Source organism: Henckelia pumila, chromosome 3 (assembly GCF_033568475.1).
Source record: "Henckelia pumila isolate YLH828 chromosome 3, ASM3356847v2, whole genome shotgun sequence".
Classification (NCBI taxonomy): domain Eukaryota; kingdom Viridiplantae; phylum Streptophyta; class Magnoliopsida; order Lamiales; family Gesneriaceae; genus Henckelia; species Henckelia pumila.
The window spans coordinates 196347753-196359275 of NC_133122.1; the positions used below are offsets into that span (position 1 = coordinate 196347753).

General features: G+C 34.1%; 1 protein-coding gene across 3 annotated transcripts; it reads right to left on the reverse strand.

Moving 5' to 3' along the window:
- Positions 1-505: 505 nt before the first annotated feature.
- Positions 506-5070, reverse strand: LOC140892932 (receptor-like serine/threonine-protein kinase SD1-8). Of its 3 annotated transcripts, none has more exons than XM_073301993.1 (7): positions 3691-5070; positions 2316-2480; positions 2046-2230; positions 1724-1934; positions 1391-1628; positions 1110-1260; positions 506-1023 (listed from the first exon to the last, which is right to left on the reverse strand). In XM_073301993.1, exons 1-7 carry the CDS (start codon positions 4970-4972, stop codon positions 712-714), a joined length of 2544 nt encoding a protein of 847 aa, XP_073158094.1. In that variant the 5' UTR covers positions 4973-5070; the 3' UTR covers positions 506-711. The 3 variants fall into 3 exon arrangements, with proteins under 3 accessions (XP_073158094.1, XP_073158095.1, XP_073158096.1); XM_073301994.1 differs by lacking the exon at positions 3691-5070 and adding an exon at positions 2629-3634; XM_073301995.1 differs by lacking the exon at positions 3691-5070 and adding an exon at positions 2575-3634.
- Positions 5071-11523: the final 6453 nt, after the last annotated feature.

Here is an 11523-nt window from a genome sequence, read left to right on the forward strand (position 1 = left end):
CAAACCTTGTGTGACATGCTAGTCCAAGAAGGTGTTGGTAGGGGGAATCAAACTCTTAATTTTTGGCTAAAAATTCATCTACTCCACCAACTTGGACATCCCTTAGGGACGCTATTTTTTTTTCCTTCCCCTCCATGGGGAAATGTATTCAATGAATCTTTCTACATTCTGATAACCTTGTCAATTTACTGCTTTCACCACATTGCGAATTTATTTTCAATCTGTACGTGGAAGATTTAGCAATTTTTAGACATACATATTTATATATTTGAACTAAAGATTAAATTTCATCGGCATTTGTGGTCTTCAAAGATTAGACGTAGTTGTTAGGCCGTGAGAGTTTACCAAGTGCGTATAAAAAAGTAGGAGTTTGGACTCCCATATCATTAAAAAAGTAATGTTACATGTATAAGCAGAAAAATTCTTGGAATTAACTTTTGTTGAAGTTTTTCAGAATAATATTCATCAAATAGCTAATATATGGGGAAAAAAAAATCCACAGCCAAACAAATAAATGTAGTGTATATAAAAACTTGTTAAATTCCAGTCAGATATTACATATGTAATCAAAATTCTTTTGAATGAATCTGGAAAAGAATGCCAAAAGCCTCATCTTTAAAACAATGGAAAAAAAAAATACAAGTATAAACAGAAAAATTCTTGGAAATATACAATTAGATACACCAGCAGAGTCATTCTTTGATCATTTTACTATCGGCCATCCATCATTGTAACAGTTACTTGGTTTACGGTGCATGATTCCTCTTGTTTGCTCGACGATGAATCCGTTTCAACTGGCCGTCTTCCCAGGCAAAACCCAGGATTCTTAGGCTGTGGCATTGATGCAGATTCACTGCTCAACATCAAAACAACAGTCGACATATTCGGTCTATCTTCCGCTTGTTCTTGTACACACAACAATCCTACTTGTATGCATCTCATTACTTCACTTGCTGAATATGATTTACCAGAATCTGCGTCCATTAGCTCCAAAGCTCTTCCTTCCCTGTATAATCCCCATGCCTGTGGAATTTCCAATATATTTGAGATGGGATATTTGTTTTCAAACAAGAAAATTTAGATAAGAGATGGTGTTTCCTTGCACTTACATAGGCCAGAAGATTAAGGTGGTTATTTGTTTGATAGAATCCTCGGTTCTTCTTCCCACTCACGATCTCTAAGACTAGCACCCCGAAGCTGAAAACATCAGATTTCACAGAGAAGAGGCCGTCCATCGCGTATTCTGGGGCCATGTAACCACTGCAAAAGATATTAATGAAGTGAGTGAGTATATAATACCTCTGGCAATCCCAATTGAGTTTGAGAGCAGGGACTGATATTATTTTAAGACTGCCATCATGGAATCCTCAACAGTTTGTTTGGTGCTTACTATGTTCCCACAACTTTTTTTGTGTTTGCTTCGGTCTGATCCCCTCCAAAGATTCTTGCCATTCCGAAATCTGATATTTTCGGATTCATGTCTTTATCCAGGAGAATGTTGCTTGCTTTGAGATCTCTGTGGATGATTCGAAACCTCGAATCTTGATGGAGATAGAGAAGCCCTCTTGCAACCCCACATATAATGTTGAACCTCCTCGGCCAGTCGAGCAATGCACTTTTATTTTTCTCTGATAGGAAAGTTGGATCACTTGAGTAATCAAAACCTCTAGCAAATAATTCAAGATAATATCTATAATTGGTCGAATAGTCGAAGAGCTCTTACTAAATAGAAAGGAATCGAGGCTTTTGTTTTCCATGTACTCATAGATCAATATCTTCTCCTCCATTTCGATACAGCAACCGAGCAATCGAACAAGGTTCCTATGTTGGAGTCTAGCAATCAACTTAACCTCATTCTTGAACTCCTCTGTTCCTTGGCCAGAACTTTTGGAGAGCCTCTTCACTGCGACGTCCTGGCCTTCCACCAGCATAGCCTGAATCCAAATATGTCTCAGATTTTCATTTTGGGACGTCGTCGGAACCATCTGGCCTAGTTTATTACTATCAAATTGGATATATGAAAACAGATATTGATAAAACTTTACCCTGTAGACACTACCGAAACCGCCTTGGCCCAGCTTATTCGCCTGAGAGAAGTTTTCTGTAGCAGCAACGATGGTGTCGAAGTCAAACAACGGTAATTCTAGCTCGTCTGCTGCAGTTTCTTTCGAGTGATCCCTTTTGCTAGGTATAGTTGGTGAACTCATCAGAAAATCTTGACTTCTAGGAACTGTGTTTGTTATAAAGAAAAAAGCATTCATATGCATGAATTCATTGTATTCATACAAAACGCGAACGCAGGCATATTTCCTCACCTCTGTGCTCTGAAATGCTTCCTTGTGAAGTTTTTGATTTCCCCTTCTTCCACAAGAAGAAGACGGCAAGTGACGCGAGCAAGACTCCAATGCCGATAGCAATGCCAGCAATCTTGAGGGTCCGTTTCTTGTCCGAACTGTTTCCATGCCCTAATACTACTGGTTCTGAAAAAAGAATTCAACAAGCATAGTGAATAGATATGTTCATTGCATGTTCTACTTTTCTGTTCTTAGAAACTAACATCTCAAGAATTTGCACATATTCTAACACCAAAACTCTTTCAAAACACTAAATGGCACGTAAGGAGTTTACCACTACCAAATTAGTCCATTGGCCGCTCCACAGCGCGTTTCAAACTACGTCGCAATCCAACAAACACTGCTTAATTATCTTGATAAATGATACCATTGGTATCATATCATCAACCAGATCTGTTCAAAACTCATGTTTCGATTAGAAATCCACCCGCCGCGGACCCGCAGCCGACTCCATACACACGCCTAACACACACAGGGGGTCAATCAAAAACAACATAGAAAGTGATGTTATGTGGGGAATATTTGGACAATGTACTAGGTAGTAGGTAGGTCCAAATAATATCACCCATATATTATTGTTTGCTTAAATGTGTGGACCCTTTTAAGGCCTTAACCTCTGTCAATAAAGTAGGCTGAGTGGGTGGCTTTGGGTTTGGACCAAAACATCTCAATCTTTCGCCCAAATAATTGTGGAAACTAAGGCCGCCCACATATTAATATCAGTACATAAATTTATATTATAAATTTCTCTAATAATTTATGGCCGATCGAACGTGATCCATCTGACTACAGAATTCTGAAAATTCACCTAACATTATTATTATTATTTTTCCCAATTAAATAACATATCAAAGCCGAGTTGTCCAGTTGACTTAGCCCTATAAATCTTCCCATCACCAGAATGTATCCATCGGAAAAATGTCTTTTGAAAATCATACCAGCTCAATATGAAAATATTTAAGTTTCTTTTAAAAAAAACGCACAAAATAATTCAATATTAATAACTGAGATTATCTATATATATATAAAAAAATAACAAGACCTTTATAATTGGTGAAGTAGATTATTATTATTATTAACAAAAGTTGAATAAGTATTAATATAACAAAACTTTAGAAGGGATTGTCAGAATTAATTGTTAATTAATATAAACGTGTTAAGTGGTTGATAGTCTGAGAAACATGTATACCAATCAACGAGACAATCGATCCGAACTATCAGAATAAAAAATAATATTTTTAATTAGTGTTTTTTAACGAGTCAAAGTTAAAATATCTGTTTTATAAAATTGAATCGCTAAAAAAAATTAAGAAAAAAAATGAAAACTTTAGGTTACCTAAGTCAGAAGCAGCCAGCCGAACATAGAAACTCTGGCCGCCTTCCGCCGCCGTATATTGCCTCATGTCATACAAGCCCGTCGCCCATATGGCGCAGCCGGAGCCACCATTAGTGATGTTAGAGTTGGAATAGCCCTGACACGAACAATTACTCTTGCACAATTGTTGACACTGATCCAAATTCATCTCCGGATCCACAAACGTAGTCCCGCTATCGGGCAGCTTCATGTTATTCAACGTCACGAATCCGTCATTTCCACAGTCCAAGTCGGTGATCCGAACGCATCCTTCAGACCCATCTCTCAGATTCCATGCCTGAAGATTCTTAGGCTTGAACCCTTTGATGCATTTGCATATAGGCGACATATTTGGATCACAGATTCCGTAAAGGCCGCATTCTTTGTACACATCGCATTGATCCTTGGGGGCGTACCAGAATAAACTCCAGATTTTGCTGGTCGGGATCCAGGTGAAGCGCTGCAGAGCGCCGGAATAGTTCACCGTCAATCTCGAGTAAACTGATTTGTTGTGTAATTGGAAGGAATAGTACACTTCATCTGGATTCATCTTGAACAGAAAAGAGACGATTGCGCTAGGCTTCATTTCCGGGACCCCGCTGAATCCGACCCCATTCCAGGGCCCGCTCCGATAATCGATCGCGCCTCTGTGCGTCAAGTATACTTCCGGGAACCCGTAGATGTCCAGCTTGAAACTGTAGTCTCCCGAAGAGGGATCATCGGCGCTTTTCCAAGAATTGATGTACCGATTCAGCCCTGTTTTCGAGTCCCATCCTAGTTTCATCCCCGGCAACAGAGTGTCCGTCGGTTGATCGAAGCTTTGCCAGAGGTAATTATCCGGGCTCGCGTCGTTTTCCAGGCGAAGAACGAGATTCCCGGAATCTTGCAATTCCGCGACGGTGTTCCCCCCTGAGGAGTAATTCGCCGACCACACCAACTTCCCCGAGTCGTCCAGGAGCACAAGGTCTCCATTAGCGGCGCTGATTTTCAAAACTCCGGATGAATTCCGGAGAGGCGCGTCTCTGTTACCGACCCAGACGACTGTTTGCAGTTCGATGTTCTTGTACCAGATTCCGATGTACCAGGCGTTGGATGTACCTGGACTGAAGAAACCCAGCTCGAATTCTGCTTGGGGGGAGAGCAAGACTTGGTCTTTGGTTAGAATTTGGGTTGTGGATATGAGATCAAGAGATGCTGCAGTGAGAAAAGGGCAGAAGATGAATGAAATTAGCAAGAGGTGGTGGGGAGTGTTGTTGTTCCACATTTTTCTGGTATTGGTGGTTTGTTGGAGAAGAGAACACACCAAACTTCAATTAATCAAACCTCGTTTATTTCCATATCATTTGCTTCATTGTTCATGAGTTTTGCTCCTATACGTCAAAGCTCGGATAAAATGCTTTCATTTAAAAAAACATTTAAATACCATCAGATTTTTAAAGTGTTTTTGTATATATATTCATACAGATTAAAAAAATCATTTAAAAAATAAATTTTAAACAAACTTTCTATTTTATTCTTATTTAATTTATTAGAAAATAATTGGAAAATTTTCAAGGTGTAGTTAATAGAGATATATTAGTAAAGGAAGGTAAAAAAATATTATTAAATATAGTATATGACTATATATTTGGGACAAACAAAAAAAACGTTGACTATATAATTGGAACGAAGGAAGAAACAAAAACGATTTTCTAGTTTCGATAAATATATTAAAAAGGTTTTTTAAAAATTTAAATATGTGATTTTCTAAAACTGTTTTTTGAACATAAACATTATTTGGGAAAGCTTTTTCTTTTCTTTTCCTTTTTTTTTTTCCTTTCTACCGGTTGGTTTTTATAAAACAATTAAAAAGTGCTCTTCTTAAGTTATTTTATGTGGAGTTATTCAAGATTTCTTTATATAAACAAAATTGAAGATGAATTAATGATAATTTATATTTTAATGTATGGATCCATCGTGTGTTAGTTATCCCAAAATCAACATGGAAAAATATACTCACATGCATATGAATTTCCAGTAGGTCCACGTTTAATTCTGTTGACCGTTTTTTATTTCCAAGATGTTTAAAAATTATAAATAGACTGGTTTTTGAGATTTTATATATACTTGTAAGGCTCGACACTAATCGAATATTTAACTGTGATTTTAAGCATGTAGTCGATGCCATGTTATGAAAAACATGATATGACAATAATAGATGCTGAAAATAAGACCTCGAAATTTTGCGCACATTCTCTCTTTGAGAACAAAGTTTCTCGTTCGTAGGAGAAAATAATATTATTTTTTGAAGATATTTATGACCATGATTCAAAATATTGTTTACATAAAATTTGGGATAACTGATAATTATATCCCTATGCTTTGCCCATGATTCAAAATATTATACGTGAAATTGTAGGATGAAATCGGAAAAAAAAAATGACAAAATATAGGGACACACAGTCATGAATTATCCCATGTAAGTATTCACCCTTAAATTATTAATTAAGTTACGCCTAGGAAAGCTTCTCTCAGCTCGCCGGCTATTAGGAGTGTTAAAAGATGATGCCCATTCTCGATTGGATTCAAGATTCGTGAAGTTGAGAGTGTGATTTCTCAATTGTAAAATTTTGAGAAAAATTCATTGTATTTGAGTGCTTTTGTAATTTTGAATTGCTGTTAATCTTCACGTTAAAATGGAATAAATAGATTGATTATTCCTCCCGTTGATGTAGGCTAGATAATAGCTGAACCACGTATTTTTTCTTGTTCTTTGATCTGCTTATTGTCGATTTGCATATCCTGGTTAAATGATTCAGATACAAAGTCAGTGATCTTGAGTCTGTGTTGTTCATATTATTTGGCGATCAATTGCTGAAAGAAGAGCTGAGTCTGTGCGTGTGTTAATTTCCGTGGGAATATTACTGGCATTGTGATTGTAAAACTAAGTTCTTATCTTACAACTGGCGCCGTCCGTGGAAATCAATTCGAAGATGGGAACAATGAAGTTTGATATAGAAAAATTCACAGGCAAGAACGACTTCTCTCTTTGGAGGATTAAAATGAGAGCTATCTTGATTCAACATGGATTAATGGATGCTCTCAAGAATAAGGAGGAATCGTCTTCTGATGCAAAGGATAAAACTGATATCTTTGAAAAGGCACACAGTGCCATTATTTTGTGCCTTGGTGATAAGCCCCTCCGTGAAGTTGCAAGAGAAACATCTGCTGCAGGTGTTTGGTCCAAACTCGAAAGTTTATACATGACAAAATCGCTAGCCAACAGATTGTATATGAAGCAGAGATTATATTCATTCGTGATAAAGGATGAAAAGACTCTTGAATATCAAATTGAAGAATACACTAAGATTCTTGATGATTTAGAGAATATAGAGATCAAACTTGAGGAAGAAGACAAGGCGCTGATTCTTTTGAATGCACTATCAAGGAAGTATGAGAACTTTAGAGATGCTCTTTTATATGGCAGAAAACAAACCATTACCTTGGAGGAGGTAATGTCAGCCACACAGTCAAAAGAGCTTCAAAGAAAAACAAATACAAGTTCTGAATCACAAGGTGAAAGCCTTATGGCTCGAGGTAGGCCTGAGAAAAGGAATCATACTGGGAGAAAATTCAAGTCTCGATCTAGTAGTCAAGAAAAGTTTCCAAGAAAGTATACAAGCATTTCAGATGCTATACTTGTCATAAGGAAGGACATATTAGAAGGAATTGTCCAGAAAGAACTGGAAAAGGAACTGATGCACCAAAGGAAGAAGGATCTGCTTCTATTGAATCTGATGGATATGATTCAGCTTATTTACTTGTGATATCGAAACAGAAAACTACAAATGAGTGGATATTGGATTCTGGATGTTCATTTCATATGGGTCCTCAAAAGACATGGTTTGAAAAGCTGGAAGAAACAAGTCAAGGAATTGTGCTACTCGGGAACAATAAAGCTTGCGATATTAAAGGGGTATGCAATGTGAGAATAAGGATGTTTGATGGAGTTGATAGGCTGTTGACAAAAGTGAGATATGTATCTGAGCTTAAAAGGAACTTAATCTCACTTGGAAGTCTTGACTCAGATGGTTTATCATTCAGATCAGACAAAGTTTAATTGTGATTTTAAGTATGTAGTCGATGCCATGTTCTGAAAAACATGCATGACAATAATAGATGCTGAAAATATGACCTCGAAATTTTGCCCACATTCTCTCTTTGAGAACAAAATTTCTCGTTGGTAGGAGAAAATAATATTATTTTTTGAAGATGATTTATGACCATGATTCAAAATATTGTTTACATAAAATTTGGGATAACTGATAATTATATCCCTATGCTTTGCCCATGATTCAAAATATTATACGTGAAATTGTAGGATGAAATCGGAAAAAAAAAATGACAAAATATAGGGACACACAGTCATGAAATATCCCAAGTAAGTATTCACCCTTAAATTATTAATTAAGTTACGCCTAGGAAAGCTTCTTTCTCGCCGGCTATTAGGAGTAATATTTAGGGAGCGTTTGCAATAACTAAAAAAATGATTGTTAGATTTTGATTTTAAAAATCACTTTTGTGTGTTTTTTATACCCAAATTATGTGTCAATTGATGCTTAATTTAATTGAAATTTAAAATCTAGTCATATGATGATTATGATTTTCCAAAAATAATTCTAATAAAAAAGTCAATGTTTTATTTTTTTGAGAGGAAAAGTCAATGTTAAAATCACTTTAATAACTTATTTATCAAATACTTACCAACTTTGATTTTTAAATTTGCACATTTGTTTTCAAAAACTATCAACTTTTGATTTTTATTAACTTATTATAATCTATAAATTTAATCACTTCTTTACTGAATATTAATATTGTAATAATTCAAAATCAAAATAAAGTCTGGCAATTACTCCGTTCTGTCCGAATTCTAGCTAGAAGTGGAAAAATGACCCCATTTCAGAAAAGCAAAAGCCATGTTTTAAAGTATAAAAGTTTGATTATCTGTGTGGCCGCCGATCCTTTTCATGTCTTAATTATCCCGCATTCGAATTAATTATCATTTATGATTAAATTATAAATAGCATGATTACTTAATTTGACGAGACACAGTTTTAACTTTTAACTTTTTAGTCTCATTCATGAACTTTATCAAAATTACAATTTGAGTTGTAATCTAAAATTTATGTTTAATATTATCACACCGGGTTCCAAAATTAAAAGAACAAACCTTTAAAACACCACTTAAAATATTTGTACAAATCTTAATTAATGTTGAACAAATACATAATTTATCATTGTTTTTTTGGGTAAATTAATGACTTTCATTATTAAAATTTTATGTGCCATTTCTTCTCACTTCAAACATCACTTAAAATATTTGTAAAAATAAAAATTATAAGTGTTACTTGGCAGGGGAAATGCCATAATAATAGGTTTTAATCGATACGTTCATGTTTTCTCACTTCTTTAAAAGCCAATATTTGTATTCCATTTTTCACGTGAATAAACAAAAAAGAATTTTAAGTTTTAACTATGAACTTATAACGTAGCTAGCTTTTGAAAAATCGACCACGTATAAATGTCAAAAAAATAATAATTAAAAACATCCAAGATGCTACGCTTAGTAGCTGATTTTATATTTACTATTGTTTTTTTGTATGTGTTGTGTGCCTGCAGAGTTTATTATTTTTTAATATAGTATTTGTGATTATTTTGTTATATGTTAATTATTAATTATTTGGATGATAATGATAAAAATATATTAAATATGTAATTTGTAGGATACCAGGATATATAGGTAATGTGTGTGAATATATATTTTATGACGATGAAACTCGCAATCGAATAATGCATGATATTTGAATCTTTTGATGGATGTATTTTCATAAAAATCAATTGGTGTCACAAAACCACACTGAATTTGGTTAGTATAAAGGGTATTTATTAATATTATAGTATATATAGTATAGATATGTGAATTTCTTTAATCCAAAGTTGATGAGGATAAGTTGATGACTTTTAGCTTTGAATCTTATAATTCAAATCCATGATTTGATTTAAATATCAATAAACCTGTCTTTACGAAGCATGTCCTTTTCCTTTCTACCAAATTAGTGAGGTGGGAATCATTAGCATTATCAAAGAATTAGACGAGGCTTAATTTTCACATGTATAAAATAATATATATAGTTCAAGTATGCATGGTACGAATTTTCGTGTTTTTATTTTACCATTATATATATATATATATATTACATAAATCCACCAACCCAAATTGACATTGGAAATTGATATTATTATTATTTAACCCCAGCATCCAATTTTCTATTTGTCCATACGATGGCTCCATCCACTACTTCACATTAAGAGACCAATGTAATGGAAAATACACAACTTTTTAATGAATTTATAATGTTGAGTTCGAAATTTTCAAATCTAACAATTTGAATATATTATCTCGAGTTCAAAATCTTCATATATAATAATCTACTTTAATATTTAAATCAATTTTATTTTGGTGCTTATTTATTGATCTTTCTTTCTAAACATGTATATGACCGTACATCATGTGAAAACACACACACACACATATAGGTTTGATCATGGTTCCAAATCGATAGTTTCGGTTCCAATGAAAGGTGAAATCGAACCGAACCATTTGAATTTAAGTTATATAGATCAATTTATTGTTTTTTTATTACGATTGAACACTGTTACAATTCTACGCGATTTCGATTCCTCACGGTCGGTTCCCTATTTAAGAAACCAAAACTGGACGGTAAATCAATAGTTCAGCTTCAGGTTCCTATAACCGAATCGATTTTTATTTTCACCGTTTTCATAAACTGTTTCAGTTTCGGTTCCTTGTTTCTTGAGACGTAGTTGGCTCCACACATACATGCATGCCCGTGTATTCGCTTGCGCGTGCATTAACAGGGGCGGATCTACAGAGTGACAAGGGGGGCCATGTTTAGTATATATATATATATATAAAGTAGAAATATGGTATTGAATATATCCTTAGCGCAGCCGGTAAATCTATTTTTGGAAGAAAAAGAGCAGGGTTCGAATCTCACGGTACTCATTTTGTTTTTTTTGTTTTTTTCTACTTGGGCAGTTGGGCTAAGTAGCCCATAAAAATTTATTTATTTATTTTCATTTACGTTTTTCATTTTGTTTTTAAATTTTTGCTTGTTAGGCTAAGTAACCCTTTAATAAATTTTTTGATTATACAAATTTCAATTTCTATTATTAACGAGACTTTTTTTTTTATAAGCTTAGAACATTAATAAGCTCATCTAATTTTTTATTTTAATTGGACAAATTTCATTCTCAATTATTGAAATCAAATTGGTCCATCATCGAGAGTTGACTAAATTTTTTTTAATGTATTATCACACTATGCGTGAGCATCTCTCACAAATCTAAACTTAAATTTTATTTTTACTCATTTTTTTCACATTGAAAAAGATCTATAAAATTAGTAGAAAATATTTTCTGGACTTTAAATTAAAATTTAAAAGTAAAGCGCAAAATGACACAAAAAATTAATGTTTTTATTAAGTTAAAATTTGATTTCGCTAGAGGTAAGTGGTAACGGATCGCTGTGGCCCTCGAAAATTTTAAAACTTTATTATTATATAAAAATATTTATATGTATCACACAAATACAAATTTTAGGGAAATTAACGCACATATCACAAGTTAGCTCCGTCACCTCATATTATCGTTACCTAGTATATGACCCCCCAAAGTTAAGATCCTGGATCCGTCCCTGCGTGCATACATATATATATATATATATTCAATTTTTCATGTATATTTTATCAAAAT